Source organism: Delphinus delphis, chromosome X, assembly GCF_949987515.2.
Source record: "Delphinus delphis chromosome X, mDelDel1.2, whole genome shotgun sequence".
NCBI lineage: Eukaryota > Metazoa > Chordata > Mammalia > Artiodactyla > Delphinidae > Delphinus > Delphinus delphis.
In genome coordinates this window covers 107,585,282-107,602,698 of record NC_082704.1, presented here as the reverse complement: position 1 = coordinate 107,602,698, position 17,417 = coordinate 107,585,282, and the positions used below count along the sequence as shown (strand labels likewise).

At 39.0% G+C, this 17,417-nt stretch overlaps 1 protein-coding gene across 1 annotated transcript in view; it reads left to right on the top strand.

The window, feature by feature from the left end:
* Positions 1-17,417, top strand: part of PHEX (phosphate regulating endopeptidase X-linked) — a 198,515-nt gene that overhangs the window by 159,007 nt on the left and 22,091 nt on the right. The window contains exon 16 of the mRNA XM_060003154.1: positions 8,584-8,638. Coding sequence (XP_059859137.1) covers positions 8,584-8,638 — 55 coding nt within the window. The remainder of the gene's footprint in view (positions 1-8,583; positions 8,639-17,417) is intronic.

Genomic DNA, 17,417 nt, shown 5'->3' with positions numbered 1-17,417 from the left:
CATTCTCTCTTAGAGTGAGCATTCATCCTGGATTTTCCAAAGCAGTTGCAATTAAAACTGTTTTTGTCCTTTTGTACAATCATAATTTATAAGCCGTGTAAAATTTCAGTTTTGAAAGAATAGTCTGCAAAATTATAATAAAAATATCTAGTCATATGTTATGAGCACAGTGTTGAGGAGCAGTGAAGAGAGGAGAATGAGACAGGAGGGCTAATTTATATACATCAGTTATTTTTCCTAAACCAAGGTTTCTGAACTTGTTTGCATATTAGAATCATCTGGGGAACTTTGAAAACATACTGCTGCTCAGGGCTCCATCCCAGACACTGTGGCTTGATAGGTCTGGGGCAGGGGCTTGGACATGGGTATATTTTTAAAAACCTCCCCGAGGGATTCTAATGTACAGTTGGGGTTGAGAATCCTTATTCTGATTGAAGCCAGTGGGTCTCAACTAGGAGATGCACCGAAATAACTGGGGGCCTGTTGAAAGCTCTGGTCCCTACTGATCTTACAAATTTTTTACCCATTAGCATACACACGTGTACAGATAACCCCTTTTCCAAAACACGCCTATGCGTCTACTCCCGTGTATCCAGTATTTCTTTACTGACTTTAAAAGACATTTCAATTAAAAATACACTTTTAGAGAGCTTTGGTATCAGTTCACCTTCCTGTTTAGATTTTGCAAAATGGAATTTTTTTTCTAGTTACGTCCTTTCCCCCTCACTGGATTGTAGGCTCTTTGAGGACATTTGTATGTTCAAAACTTACCTGAGTGGCTTGGAACATCATAGGTGCTCAGTAAATGTTAGTGGTCACTGGTTATTTATGGAAGTTGCATCATCATAACCAAACCAAACTTCTCCCAGTAGTTTTTATGATGGTATTTAAATATATTAACATCTCTAAAATTAGAGTCATAAACTATGTTCACTTAGTGAACTATAGAACTTGGAGCTATTGGGCAGGACAAATAAAATAAACAAGTCAGCAGAATTAACTACAGGTGAATCTCACCAGGAAGTATAATAATGTTGCTAAGATGGTACATCAGCAGTAAGCCTTGGAATGTAGATTGATACATGGATTAGTTCAGTAATATAAGCATATACTTAATGCTTTTGAAAATAACTGTCATGACATGTACTAGAATAAAGTCACATTAATACACCAATAAATCCATGCAAAAGACCAAACATTCTGTTATTTGACAAGACTAATAATATAATACAATGTATTGATACAGTCAGCCCCTCAATAAAAGTATGACAAACACCCATAGTGATACACACTCAATGGAAAACCGAAGTACCTCTCTGGGGAAAGCACCTACAGCAAATATGGAAACAGATTTAATTAAACAGTTGAGTGTGCACATTGGCCTACACATTCTCAAGCCCATTGGATTCTCCTTTAGAACCTCCCCGCTGTCAACTTCTTTTGGACTGAATTTACTTTGTCATTGGCCCCTGGCTGTGCCACTTCTGCCCCTGAGGCCGCTGGAGAGATCCTAACTGAACAAATTCAAATAATGCTACTTCCTTCAAAGGAGTCAAAAGAGAGAATGAATTTGAGTGAACTGCTCCCAAATTTAGATGGAATTTGAGTTGCCTTGCACCATACAGTTGGCCCTCCGTATCTAAAGGTTTCATCCGAAGGTTCAACCAACTGAGGATTGAATTCCACCCTTGGATATGGAGGGTATTAGTAAATTTTCAAAAGTTTGATGGAGAGAAAGGGAAGAAGCAGGTGCTCTGGGTTTTGAAGACTGGTATTGAAAGTTGGAGGTCTCCCATCTTGTTAAATCTGACCAAACACGGAAACAACAGTCTGACTACAGTTGTCTTAAAGTTGTCAACTACAGTTGACACTTACAAATCACCATTTGTAAGTGTCAATATATAAAAAACAAAGCCCAAAACTTACAAGTAACAAAACGTTGGAAGAAAATGCTTTCAGAATACTTGCCACATGATAACTTTCTTGAACCACACACTTATGGATATGGAACTTAAAATTAATGTGGCAGTTATGTGAAAGCATACAAAGAGTGTAGGGAAAAGAGATTATCTTCATTCAGTATTGTTAGGACCAAAGGACTCTGATCTAAATCAGTATTTTGTGTGATTTTCTCTTTGTAGCATATGCCATAAAACCATAAAAGGGAAAATATCCTACTTTTATTCCTTGGTGTTACGGAGGGCTAAGAGGACATAGGGTGATGGAATTTGCATGGAGCTAGACAGAGCTTTTCATCTTGTTAATATTTGCATTCTGATTAAGAGTTTATTGAAAAAAATGTGCAAACTTCAAAACCGCACTAGCTCGGCCATGATTGTAAGGGAATGGAACCAACAGAGTACCTAATCTAGAAGGTAAAGGAAAACCAGAACTTGAATAATGGAACATAGGCCCCTTCTGGTATTGAATATGGAAACTTCAAGGAGTAGCACATTGGTAGTACTAATAGTGTCGTGTAATGTTTTAGACTTTGGCTAACACGCACTCATAGTTATAGGTAATGTTTAACCCCAGTCACCGTTTAGAGTTTCACAAAGTGCAGATTCCATTCACTCAACAAATATTTATTGAGTGATTACCACGTGCCAGGCATTGTTTTGGAGATATTGCAGTGAGAGAATGGTAAAAATAAAAGTCCTTTTGTTATGGAGCTTGCATTCCAGTTGGGGAAAGACAGACAATACTTTATAAAGGATAAGTAAAATTTAGAGTATCATAGATGGTGGTACTATGATGAGCTATAAAGCAAGAAAGGGGGGTAGAATAATACTTTCCTCCTTTAAAAAGCACTAGGGAAGGCCTTAATGAGAAGGAGGTGACATTTGAGTAAATATCTGAAGCTAGTTTTGTACATAGTAGTGGGAAGTTCTGGGCTGGGGGGAGAGGGGTGGGAAAAAAGGGAAATTATTAATTTTTTCCCCATCTCTCCATACAGTTTGAACTCTCTATACCTGAGGCTATATGTTTGTTTTCTTAGGTCTGAGCTGTGGGACAATGGGCTAATTCTGTTTTTTTCCTCTATATTCGCCTCTACTAAAAAACCTAATTAATGTGATTTTACACTAGTAAAATGGACACTGAAACCCAGACACACTGAGGCATTTAACTTTTCCTGGAAAGATACAGCTGCAGTTAGGATATAACTTTATGACTTTAAAGACCGACTAGTTGAACCTGACCCACTGAATGTGATCAGTTGTTTGGCAGTTGTGTCCTAAACAAAAGCACTCTATGGTCACCATTTTGCTAAGATTCCAACTAGGTTAGTCAGTATTCATTGATAGAGTTATGAGAAATGCCAGTAGAAACAAAAGGCTGACCCAAGTAGAAAGCCTAAAGCAGACCTTGTGATTTTCCTACACACAGATTTGAGAAAGAGAATTTTTTGCTACCAAAGAGTGAGGTTGTTACAACATATAGATACCAATATTTTCTTTTGTCAGAATGTTAGTGTTTGGAATTATTTAACCACAGTCTGTATTTTTGCTTGAAATAGGAATTTGCTGGTATTGACAAATGTATGAGCAAAAAACTACTATGTAAGCTTAGTTAACTATAAACTGTTTGGAATAACCTTTAGAAGAAATTTCTGTAATACACACACCTGTTATCTCTAAAAGAGTTCATTTTATTTTCTTAAATATTTATGTATTTATTTTTGACTGTGTTGGGTCTTCGTTGCGGCATGCGGGATCTTTCTTTGTTGCGGCGCACGGGCTTCTCTCTACTTGTGGCTCACGGCCTCCAGAGCGCACGGGCTCGGTAGTTGTGGCGCGCGGGCTTAGTTGTCCTGCGGCATGTGGGATGTTAGTTTCCCGACCAGGGATCAGACCCGCGTCCCCTGCATTGGAAGGCGGATTCTTAACCACTGGACCACTAGGGAAGTCCCTAAAAGAGTTCATTTTAATTATACAAGTTGATTACCTTTGATTAATCAATATTTAAAACATTACATTTATGTCCAAAGCCCCTTTAACCACCCACCACCCCAAATCCCATTTAGCTCCAAGAGGTAAGTAACCACTATGACCACTTTGGTATGTATTTTACAGACCTTTTCTGTGAATTTTCATACATATACTCAAACTGATAGGATAGTTATCTTAAATATATAAATGGCATTTATATATCTATATCTATGCCTTGCTTTATTCTAACAGCATTTGTTCGAGAGTTTCCCACGCTAGAATATGGAGACCTGCCTCTTTCTTTTCATTTGCTGCACAGCAGTCCATAATATGGTTATACCATCATTAACTCATTCCCCTCCTGTTGAACATCTAGGTTGTTGCACACTTTCCTCAGTTACAGCAATGCAGCAATAAACATATTTAGCCATAGCACCACAGTGCATGACAGCCAGTGACTGGGCCGTGGTTCTTGAAGTGTGGTTCCCAAACCATCAGCATCACATCACAGGGGAACTTGTTAGTGATGCAAATTCCTAGCCACCTCTCTGGACCTACTGACTCAGAAGCTCTGAGGGTGAGGCCCAGCAATCTGTGTTTCAGTAAGTCCTCCAGGTGATTCTGATGCATGACAAAATTTGAGAACCGCTGGTGGGAATATATATGTGTACATATACACATAGATGTGTATATACGTAGTCAGTTCTGCTGTAATGCGACATGTGGTCCTAAACATCACTGCACTATGCAAAACTGTGCAATAAAAGCCACAAGGCTTATGGGACAGATGGGGCTGGGGCACAGCAATCAAAAACTATCAGTGACACGTGAAAACAAAAGCTAGGAGCCTAATAAAAACTATAGCACGGTTTTACACGTGTTAAATGGGTAAATACATAAACTCTACAGTAAATATGGTGCTTTCCCTTAAAAAAAAGACCTGACGTTTGCTTGGGGAAGTTGGCATTGGAGGGCCTGCAACTTGTGAGTTACTGTGTAGTGGTGGAAGGAGGTTTATCTGAAAAGTTTTAACACCAGATGTGGATGGGTAGGGCTTCTAACACATGGGGGACAGAGGTAGCTGGTCCATGTTGGGATGTGTGCATTTTGTGTACTCTTAAGCAGCTCAGTTCATTTGGGTGCAGTTTTCTGCTTTCATCTAGCATTTCTCATGGACAAAATTGTGCATAAGAAAATGTGAAATTGGAGTTACGTTCCAGTCTTTTCCCTGCTACTTCAATCATGTTGGAACAAATTTACCTTTTCAATACAAGCGTTATAGCAGACCTGACTCTATATACCTATGCATACATTTACACATGTAGTACACATAAAAGGACTCATACGTGACAGAATGCTGTATTTACACTTAATATTTTTTTGCTTAATAATATCTGTTAGAGCCTTTTCCTTATCAGCCTGCAGTTACTCATTTTTTTAAATGGCATTTAAAGCATTGAGAGATGACTAAATTGCTTTCCAAAATGCTTGCAAGAATTTATATTCCCACCAACATGCTTCCTACACCCTGGTCAGTATTATTAAATTTATGAATTTTTGCCAGTCCGACAGTTAAATTTCTCTTTCCTCCCTCTCCTTCCCTCTCTCCTATCTCTCATGTTCATATGTATGCGTACATATATACACACACACACTTACATTGTGAGGAATGTCTCCCATAAATATACTGATAGAAAAAGGAGCTTGAAAAGTGTGAAATAGGTGGTGAGGCAGTGCTGAAATGGGAAGAAGAGGAGATAAAATGGATATGCAAGAAAAGATAAGAAAAGCCTATTAAAAAGGGAGAGGAAAAGAAAAAGAATTCCCTTTCCATTTATTTAATTATTTTTCACTTCTACCTTTGCTAAATAGAGCTCATTCGCTTTATGAGATAAGATATTGAGTTGGCCCTGTTGGGATTTGATCTATCACTCTTGCCAATTGACATCTCCAAAAATGCAGCTTAAACAGTTAATCCATTCACTTCAGCAAAATGGTCCTAAGGGCATCAGATTCTTCTGTTGATCAGTGTTGGGTTCCATGGCCCTGACAAGCTGCAAAGATACAGCTGATCAGGGGAGTGTGATGGCTGCGGTCTGCGAGTCTGGGGCCTCTAACAGCAACAGCGGCAGAAAGGAGGCTCGTGCAGGTGTCAGATGTTTTCCTGTAAAGGGGTTGGCAATGAACATAAATGCTTCCAGCTGGGCACATTACCAAGCAGGAAAGCCATAATGATTTAATAATTAAGTCACATTGGTCTATGATCATTGTTCTTATTGGGAAATATCATTGCTTTTTGATGATATATTATGTGAGACAGAATTTTCATATAAAAACTGTGATTTGCATATATATGTAATATATATTTGCATATATATATCCAAGTCAGAATGACTTACTAAAAGTAATCACCAAAAAGATGATGGAATATTGATATAAAGATGCCAAAGATATTTAAGAAAATGTGGAAATTATGAAGATTAATATGACATTGCCCCTCCAGAGTCAGATGCATTTTCCTTTATGTGAAAGCAGCAGGAAGAGAGAGGACTACTAGCTGGATCCAGCTCTGTTTTACAATTAGGTTTTTGCACGCTGAAATCTCAAACTATGATATTATTAAAAAAATATAAATAATATATGTATATGAATTACATAGAATTAATATTTCACTTCTAAATTAAGAATGTGCTTTCCTACCCTCACTTCTCGTAGTGTCCTGTCTTGGAGGAGAGGTAGACAGATTGTTGAGAAGGAGAGAGGGAAGATAAAACATTTGAACTCTTATAAAAGAGCTTTTAGTCTCCAGCAGCTTTGAGCAGTGGCTCTGGAGCAGGCAAGGATGTTGCAGAAGGTATCTCTCTCTCTCTGTCATTTTCTTTGTTACTATTCTTTGCATTCCCAGTTGTGATGGCTTGTAAGTGCAGCTCCTAGGATCAACCCCAGGGAACAAAATTTAGTGGTGACTTGCAATGGCACAGCAAAACAAGACATTTCTCCCACTCATCTGCACCCAGGGCCAGCTACATAATTTGTGGGGCTTAGTACAAAATGAAAATATGGGGACCTCTTTTTCAGAAAGCAGGAAAAAGTGCTGTAAAGGGGCTAAAATATATAGCTTTGTCCTGTCTTCTACAGCCTTTCTTTCTCTAGACTTGTCACAGTATTTTTAATTTGCTATTTAATACCATTGTAAGTTGTAAGAAAAATTAAAAATTTAAATCATCAGCGTAATTTTACCATTCATCTTTATATTGTGCAATGCCAAAACAAATACAGATATAAGAACTTTTCTTTAAACAATATTTATTTATTTGGTTGCTCTGGGTCTTAGTTGTGGTAGGTGGGCTCCTTAGTTGCGGCTCGAGGGCTCCTTAGTTGTGGCTCGCCAGCTCCTTAGTTGCAGCATGTGGGCTCCTTAGTTGTGGCATGCAGCCTCCTTAGTTGAGGCATGCGAACTCTTAGTTGCAGCATGCATGTGGGATCTAGTTCCCTGACCAGGGATCGAATCCAGGCCCCCTGCATTGGGAGCATGGAGTCTTATCCACTGTGCCACCAGGGAACTCCCCAGATAAAAGAACTTTTAACTTAGATGTAGAATTGACGAAATTGTAGTTTATATTTTCTAGCTTGTACATGAGTATGTATTTTCTTCTTGCCAGAACAGTGGAAACACTGCATAAAACTAACTCAGTTGGTTTTACTTCATTTCTTATATACATGTACATTCTACCAACACTCTCTACCTTTGGCTTACTGATGAGTAAGAAAGGACTGAAAGGAAAAGAAACTATGGGTTGTCCTGTCTTTCCCTTTCCTTCTACGTCATCATTTCGGTATATGTGGTTGACTGATACAGGAGTAAGAAAGAGTATGACAGACTTCCTTGGCCATTCATGTTTCTTAGAATGCCACTGCTGCCCTTTGGTGATCAAAGAAAATTCTGCTTCCAACAGAAAGAGCCCGAAGAGGGCTGTCAGAGCTCCCACATACTCAGTCCTAGATGTAATATGCTTACCTTGTACTCGTTTTGAGTCTTGCTGAATTCACACATTCTGTGGGTCTACTGGAGTTCTGCGCTCCCAGGGAGCATCTTGGATGCTGCATGCAAATGGAGCATAAAAGGAACCGTGGACAGGAATATTTTGCATGGCTGCTTTGCTCACATGCATGCTTTCTTGTCCCCTTGGTCTCCACTTCCAAAATCACATTCAAACATAAATTTATTAAGCATTTCATACAGTGACAGCAGAGCATTAATTTCATTGCAGGGTCCTTCTGCACGGGGGCCCCGTGTGACTGCATTGGTTGTGTGCCCATGAAGCTGGCCCTTTCTGTATCAGGGGAAGCCACAAGACAGCTGGAAGCCTCTTGCATGCGCTGTTTATGAAGGAACCCAGTTCACGGCAACCTGGACACTGCCAATAGTGTATCCGTGCGAAATAGTTTCCTTGAAACTGATGGAATGCACTGATTTCAAACTCAGTTGAATTAATATCATCTTAGAGATAGTTGGATCTCTTAGAGGGATCCCAGCTCCATGAGGAGTACCTTTAAGATGGGCCTTTGGAACTTCAGTGCCAAAGCTAGAACCAGGTACTCATCATTAAATCAATCCCTATGTCCCTTACAATTTTGTTTGTCTTTCTCCCAGGATTTCCAGCAGGAGAGCTCCAGAAACCTTTCTTTTGGGGAACAGAATATCCTCGGTAAGTAAACTAATAAAGAAACCACTTACTGACAAGTAACAAAGAATATGATGTTTTGGCAGAGCATAGAATATAAAGTCAAAGGAACAAAGCTAGTGGTTGTTGAGCAAAAAGAAGGCATAGAACCTGGCATGGGTCGGCCCCACTCTTGCCATGTTAGGTATTTGTTTTCTGATTCTTGTTGCCAGGGTGTATGACGAGGTAGGAAAGCCAGCCTATACACAGGTAGCTTTCATTTTTTATGCATTTGTTCACTTATACATTGACTCATACTAGAAAAATGTGGACCTTGAAGGATTCTTAGGATTTGAGTTGATGGGTCCAATACAATTCCAGAGGGAGGAAACAACGTGAGAAAAGGAAAGAAAATTGCTTTTCGAATAGCAAAGAGTCTGGTTTGGCTGGTCCAAGTGTGATTCCTCCATCTTCCAAACGAGCAAAGTTGCATTTCTTTGACCATTCATCCATAGTCACATCTCCTCCTTTTTTTTTTTTGAATTTTATTTTATTTATTTTTTTATACAGCAGGTTCTTATTAGTTATCCATTTTATATATATTAGTGTATATATGTCAATCCCAATCTCCCAGTTCATCACACCACCACTGCCCCCTGGCCACTTTCCCCCCTTGGTGTCCATACGTTTCTTCTCTACATCTGTGTCTCTATTTCTGCCCTGCAAACCGGTTCATCTGTACCATTTTTCTAGGTTCCACATATATGCGTTAATATACGATATTTGTTTTTCTCTTTTCTGACTAACTTCACTCTGTATGACAGTCTCTAGATCCATCCATGTCTCTACAAATGACCGAATTTCATTCCTTTTTATGGCTGAGTAATATTCCATTGTATATATGTACCACATCTTCTTTATCTGTTCATCTGTCGACGGGCATTTAGGTTGCTTCCATGACATGGCTATTGTAAATAGTGCTGCACTGAACATTGGGGTACATGTGTCTTTTTGAATTATGGTTTTCTCGGGTATATGCCCAGTAGTGGGATTGCTGGGTCATATGGTAATTCTATTTTTAGTTTTTTAAGGAACCTCCGTACTGTTCTCCGTAGTGCCTGTATCAATTTACATTCCCACCAGCAGTGCAAGAGGGTTCCGTTTTCTCCACGCCCTCTCCAGCAGTTGTTGTTTGTAGATTTTCTGATGATGCCCATTCTAACTGGTGTGAGGTGATACCTCATTGTAGTTTTGATTTGCATTTCTCTAATAATTAGTGATGTTGAGCAGCTTTTCATGTGCTTCTTGGCCATCTGTACGTCTTCTTTGGAGAAGTGTCTATTTAGGTCTGCTGCCCATTTTTGGATTGGGTTGTTTGTTTTTTTAATATGGAGCTGCATGACCTGTTTATATATTTTGGAGATTAATCCTTTGTCAGTTGCTTCATTTGCAAATATTTTCTCCCATTCTGAGGGTTGTCTTTTGGTCTTGTTTATGGTTTCCTTTGCTTTGCAAAAGCTTTTAAGTTTCATTAGGTCCCATTTGTTGATTTTTGTTTTTATTTCCATTACTCTAGGAGGTGGATCAAAAAAGATCTTTGTGATTTATGTCAAAGAGTGTTCTTCCTATGTTTTCCTCTAAGAGTTTTATAGTGTCCAATCTTACATTTAGGTCTTTAACCCATTTTGAGTTTATTTTTGTGTATGGTGTTAGGGAGTGTTCTAATTTCATTCTTTTACATGTAGCTGTCCAGTCTTCCCAGCACCACTTATTGAAGAGACTGTCTTTTCTCCATTATATATCCTTGCCTCCTTTGTCATAGATTAGGTAACCATAGGTGTGTGGGTTTATCTCTGGGCTTTCTATCCTGTTTCATTGATCTATATTTCTGTTTCTGTGCCAGTATCATGCTGTCTTCATTACTGTAGCTCTGTAGTATAGTCTGAAGTCAGGGAGCCTGATTTCTCCAGCTCCGTTTTTCTTTCTCCAGATTTCAAGATTGCTTTGGCTATTCGGGGTCTTTTGTGTTCCCATACAAATTGTGAAATTCTTTGTTCTAGTTCTGTGAAAAATGCCAATGGTAGTTTGATAGGGATTGCATTGAATCTGTAGATTGCTTTGGGTAGTATAGTCATTTTCACAATATTGATTCTTCCAATCCAAGAACATGGTATATCTCTCCATCTGTTGGTATCATCTTTAATTTCTTTCATCAGTGTCTTATAGTTTTCTGCATACAGGTTTTTTGTCTCCCTAGGTAGGTTTATTCCTAGGTATTTTATTCTTTTTGTTGCGATGGTAAATGGGAGTGTTTCCTTAATTTCTCTTTTAGGCTTTTCATCATTAATGTATAGGAATGCAAGAGATTTCTGTGCATTAATTTTGTATCCTGCAACTTTACCAAATTCATTGATTAGCTCTAGTAGTTTTCTGGTAGCATCTTTAGGATTCTCTATGTATAGTATCATGTCATTTGCAAACAGTGACAGTTTTACTTCTTTTCCAATTTGTATTCCTTTTATTCCTTTTTCTTCTCTGATTGCCGTGGCGAGGACTTCCAAAACTATGTTGAATAATAGTGGCGAGAGTGGACATCCTTGTCTTGTTCCTGATCTTAGAGGAAATGCTTTCAGTTTTTCACCATTGAGAATGATGTTTGCTGTGGGTTTGACATATATGGACTTTATTATGTTGAGGTAGGTTCACTCTATGCCCACTTTCTGGAGAGTTTTTTTTTTTTATCATAAATGGGTGTTGAATTTCGTCAAAAGCTTTTTCTGCATCTATTGAGATGATCACATGGTTTTTATTTTTCAATTTGTTAATATGGTGTATCACACTGATTTGTGTGTATTGAAGAATGCTTTCATCCCTGCGATAAATCCCACTTGATCATGGTGTATGATCCTTTTAATGTGTTGTTGGATTCTGTTTGCTAGTATTCTGTTGAGGATTTTTGCATCTATATTCATCAGTGATATTGGTCTGTAATTTTCTTTTTTTGTAGTATCTTTGTCTGGTTTTGGTATCAGGGTGATGGTGGCCTCATAGAGTGAGTTTGGGAGTGTTCCTTCCTTTGCAATTTTTTGGAGAGTTTGAGAAGGATGAGTGTTAGCTCTTCTCTAAATGTTTGATAGAGTTCACCTGTGAAGCCCTCTGGCCCTGAACTTTTGTTTGTTGGAAGATTTTTAATTACAGTTTCAATTTCATTGCTTGAGTCACATCTCCTTCTGACTCTCCTCTTCTGCCTTCTCCTCCACTTTTTTTTTTTTAAGCCAGTTATTACTGTGGACAACTGGGGCTCAGTTTTGCTGGGGAACTGTAGAATATGCTTCAGCATGATTCCATCTCAGGAGCAAAGGAGCTGGGGTATTTGTCATCCAACTCACTTTCCATCATTAATTGAGGACTGCCAGCAGGTGTATTAACTCCCTGGCATTGCCCAGTATAGGCCTGGAGGGCTCTGGTGGCCAGAGAAAGCCCTCGGGCGACTAGTTTCAGGTGCTGGCAGTTGGAAGCTGTCAGATTGGTGTGCTTCAAAATGGTGAGTGCCCAGAGACAGCAGCAGGCATCGACAAAGCCTGCTATAGGGAAGCGCTATCATTAGCATAAATGAAAATTATCCGTGTGTATTGACCAAATCCATTAATATCATCCCAGGTCTCAGCTGCATAGTTTTCATCAGTGTTCAGGTATTTGGAATCCATTTTTTCTGTTGTTAAGATTAGAAATTTATATATATTTCCATAAAATTAAGGGTTTAGGCTAAATATTTGCTAAGCTTGCTTCAAACTAAAAAAGTCCTAGAAGTCTTTGATCCTGCTTATCATTAGCAATTTAACTGATCTTCTGTGGTTATATACCTGAACACTTGGACATAGTCTGGTTGGGTTTTGAATTTATTGGTCAATGTATTTGTTTACTGGGTCCACGAGATAATTTTCTGATATAAAAGTCAAAATGATAGAGACTTATGAAATGTTAGTGTTCAACCTTATGCTGAGTGGGAGAGAGATTTTTATTTTTATTTTTTATTTTATTTTATTTTTTTTACATCTTTATTGGAGTATAATTGCCACACAATGGTGTGTCAGTTTCTGCCCCACAACAAAGTGAATCAGCCACACACACACACACACACACACACACACACACACACGTACCCATATCTCCTCCCTCCTGCATCCCCCTCCCTCCCACCCTCCCCATCCCACCCCTCCAGGCGGTCACAAAGTACGGAGCTGTTCCCCCCGTGCTATGCGGCCGCTTCCCGCCAGCTATCTGTTTTACATTTGGTAGTGTATATATGTCCATGCCACTCTCTCGCTCCGTCACAGCTTAACCTTCCCCCTCCCCATATCCTCAAGTCCATTCTCTAGTAGGTCTGTGTCTTTATTCCTGTCTTACCCCTAGGTTCTTCATGACATTTTTTTTCATAAATTCCATATATATGTGTTAGTATACTGTATTTGTCTTTCTCTTTCTGTCTGACTTCACTCTGTATGACAGACTCTAGGTCCATCCACCTCATTACAAATAGCTCAGTTTTGTTTCTTTTTATGGCTGAGTAATATTCCATTGTATATTTGTGCCACATCTTCTTTATCCATTCATCTGATGATGGACACTTAGGTTGTTTCCATCTCCGGGCTATTGTAAATAGAGCTGCAATGAACATTTTGGTACATGACTCTTTTTGCATTATGGTTTTCTCAGGGTATATGCCCAGTAGTGGGATTGCTGGGTTGTATGGTAGTTCTATTTGTAGTTTTTTAAGGAACCTCCATACTGTTCTCCATAGTGGCTGTACCAATTCACATTCCCACCAGCAGTGCAAGAGTGTTCCCTTTTCTCCACACCCTCTCCAGCATTTATTGTTTCTAGAATTTTTGATGATGGGCATTCTGACTGGTATGAGATGATATCTCATTGTAGTTTTGATTTGCATTTCTCTAATGATTAATGATGTTGAGCATCCTTTCATGTGTTTGTTGGCAGTCTGTATATCTTCTTTGGAGAAATGTCTATTTAGGTCTTCTGCCCATTTTTGGATTGGGTTGTTGGTTTTTTTGATATCGAGCTGCATGAGCTGCTTGTAAATTTTGGAGATTAATCCTTTGTCAGTTGCTTCATTTGCAAATATTTTCTCCCATTCTGAGGATTGTCTTTTGGTCTTGTTTATGGTTTCGTTTGCTGTGCAAAAGCTTCGAAGTTTCATTAGGTCCCATTTGTTTCTGTTTGTTTTTATTTCCAATTCTCTAGGAGGTGGGTCAAAAAGGATCTTGCTGTGATTTATGTCATAGAGTGTTCTGCCTATGTTTTCCTCTAAGAGTTTGATAGTTTCTGGCCTTACATTTAGGTCTTTAATCCATTTTGAGCTTATTTTCGTGTATGGTGTTAGGGAGTGATCTAATCTCATACTTTTACATGTACCTGTCCAGTTTTCCCAGCACCACTTATTGAAGAGGCTGTCCTTTCTCCACTGTACATTCCTGCCTTCTTTATCAAAGATAAGGTGACCATATGTGCGTGGGTTTATCTCTGGGCTTTCTTTCCTGTTCCATTGATCTATCTTTCTGTTTTTGTGCCAGTACCATACTGTCTTGAATACTGTAGCTTTGTTGTATGGTCTGAAGTCAGGGAGCCTGATTCCTCCAGCTCCGTTTTTCGTTCTCACGATTGCTTTGGCTATTCAGGGTCTTTTGTGTTTCCATACAAACTGTGAAATTTTTTGTTCTAGTTCTGTGAAAAATGCCAGTGGCAGTTTGATAGGGATTGCACTGAATCTGTAGATTGCTTTGGATAGTACAGTCATTTTCACAATGTTGATTCTTCCGTTCCAAGAACATGGTATATCTCTCCATCTATTTGTGTCATCTTTAATTTCTTTCATCAGTGTCTTATAATTTTCTGCATACAGGTCTTTTGTCTCCTTAGGTAGGTTTATTCCTAGATGTTTTATTCTTTTTGTTGCAATGGTAAATGGGAGTGTTTTCTTGATTTCACTTTCAGATTTTTCATCATTAGTGTATAGGAATGCCAGAGATTTCTGTGCATCGATTTTGTATCCTCATACTTTTCCAAATTCATTGACTAGCTCTTGTACTTTTCTGGTAGCATCTTTAGGATTCTCTGTGTATAGTATCATGTCATCTGCAAACAGTGACAGCTTTATTTCTTCTTTTCCGATTTGGATTCCTTTTATTTCCTTTTCTTCTCTGATTACTGTGGCTAAAACTTCCAAAACTATGTTGAATAAGAGTGGTGAGAGTGGGGAACCTTGTCTTGTTCATGATCTTAGTGGAAATGCTTTCAGTTTTTCACCATTGAGGGTAATGTTGGCTGTGGGTTTCTCATATATGGCCTTTATTATGTTGAGGAAAGTTCCCTCTATGCCTACTTTCTGGAGGGTTTTTATCATAAATGGGTGTTGAATTTTGTCAAAAGCTTTCTCTGCATCTATTGAGCTGATCATATGGTTTTTCTCCTTCAGTTTGTTAATATGGTGTATCACGTTGATTGATTTGCATATATTGAAGAATCCTTGCATTCCTGGAATAAACCCCACTTGATTATGGTGCATGATCCTTTTAATGTGCTGTTGGATTCTGTTTGCTAGTATTTTGTTGAGGATTTTTGCATCTATGTTCATCAGTGATATTGGCCTGTGGTTTTCTTTCTTTGTGACATCCTTGTCTGGTTTTGGTATCAGAGTGATGGTGGCCTCGTAGAATGAGTTTGGGAGTGTTCCTCCCTCTGCTATATTTTGGAAGAGTTTGAGAAGGACAGGTGTTAGCTCTTCTCTAAATGTTTGATAGAATTCGCCTGTGAAGCCATCTGGTCCTGGGCTTCCGTTTGTTGGAAGATTTTAATCACAGTTTCAGTTTCAGTGCTTGTGATTGGTCTGTTCATATTTTCTATTTCTTCCTGACTCAGTCTTGGTAGGTTGTGCATTTCTAAGAATTTGTCCATTTCTTCCAGGTTGTCCATTTTATTGGCATAGAGTTGCTTGTAGTAATCTCTCATGATCTTTTGTATTTCTGCAGTGTCAGTTGTTACTTCTCCTTTTTCATTTCTAATTCTGTTGATTTGAGTCTTCTCCCTTTTTTTCTTGATGCGTCTGGCTAATGGTTTATCAATTTTGTTTATCTTCTCAAAGAACCATCTTTTAGTTTTATTGATCTTTGCTATCATTTCCTTCATTTCTTTTTCATTTATTTCTGATCTGATTTTTATGATTTCTTTCCTTCTGCTAACTTTGGGGTATATTTGTTCTTCTTTCTCTAATTGCTTTAGGTGTAAGGTTAGGCTCTTTATTCGAGATGTTTCCTGTTTCTTAAGGTAGGATTGTATTGCTATAAACTTCCCTCTTAGAACTGCTTTTGCTGCATCCCATAGGTTTTGGGTTGTTGTGTTTTCGTTGTCATTTGTTCCTAGGTAGTTTTTGATTCCCTCTTTGATTTCTTCAGTGATTTCTTGGTTATTAAGTAGTGTATTGTTTAGCCTCCATATGTTTGTATTTTAAACAGATTTTTTCCTGTAATTGATACCTAGTCTACAGCATTGTGGTGGGAAAAGATACTTGATATGATTTCAATTTTCTTAAATTTACCAAGGCTTGATTTGTGATGCAAGATATGATCTATCCTGGGTAATGTTCCATGAGCACTTAAGAAGAATGTGTATTCTGTTCTTTTTCGATGGAATGTCCTGTAAATATCAATTAAGTCCATCTTGTTTAATGTATCTTTTAAAGCTTGTGTTTCCTTATTTATTTTCATTTTGGATGATCTGTCCCTTGGTGAAAGTGGAAAAAAAGAAAGAAGATAAAGTAAAATAAAGTAAGATAAAATACAGTAAAGTTATTAAAGTTAAAAAATAATTATTAAAAAAAATTAAAAGAAACAAAAAAAATCATAAATCTTGCTCTCAAAGTCCACCTCCTCAATTTGGGATGATTCGTTGTCTAAAGGAGGGAAGGAAGGAAGGGAAGAATGAAGATAAAGTAAAATAAACTAAAGTTATTAAAATATAAAGTAATTATTAAGAAAAAAAATTTTTTATAAAAAGGACGGATAGAACCCTTGGACAAATGGTGGAAGCAAAGCTATACAGACAAAATCTCACACAGAAGCGTATACATACACACTCACAAAAAGAGGAAAAGGGGAAAAAAATCATAAGTCTTGCTCTCCAAGTCCACCTCCTTAATTTGGGATGATTCGTTGTCTATTCACATATTCCACAGATGCAAGGTACATCAAGTTGATTGTGGAGCTTTAATCCGCTGCTTCTGAGGCTGCTGGGAGAGATTTCCCTTTCTCTTCTTTGTTCTAACAGCTCCCACGGGCTCAGCTTTGGATTTGGCCCCGCCTCTGTGTGTAGGTCGCAGGAGGGCGTCTGTTCTTCGCTCAGACAGGCAGACAGGATGGGGTTAAAGGAGCCGGTGATTCGGGGGCTCTGGCTCACTCAGGCGGGGGGGAGGGAGGGGCACGGAGTGTGGGGCGGGCCTGCGGTGGCAGAGGCCGGCATGACGTTGCACCAGCCTGAGGCGCGCCGTGCGTTCTCCTGGGGAAGTTGTCCCTGGATCCCGGGACCCTGGCAGTGGCGGGCTGCACAGGCTTCCCAGAAGGGGGGTGTGGAGAGTGACCTGTGCTCGCACACAGGCTTCTTGGTGGCGGCAGCAGCAGCCTTAGTGTCTCATGCCTGTCTCTGGGGCCTGCGCTTTTAGCCGCGGCTCGCGCCCATCTCTGGAGCTCCTTTAAGCAGCGCTCTTAAGCCCCTCTCCTCGCGCACCAGGAAACAAAGAGAGAAGAAAAAGTCT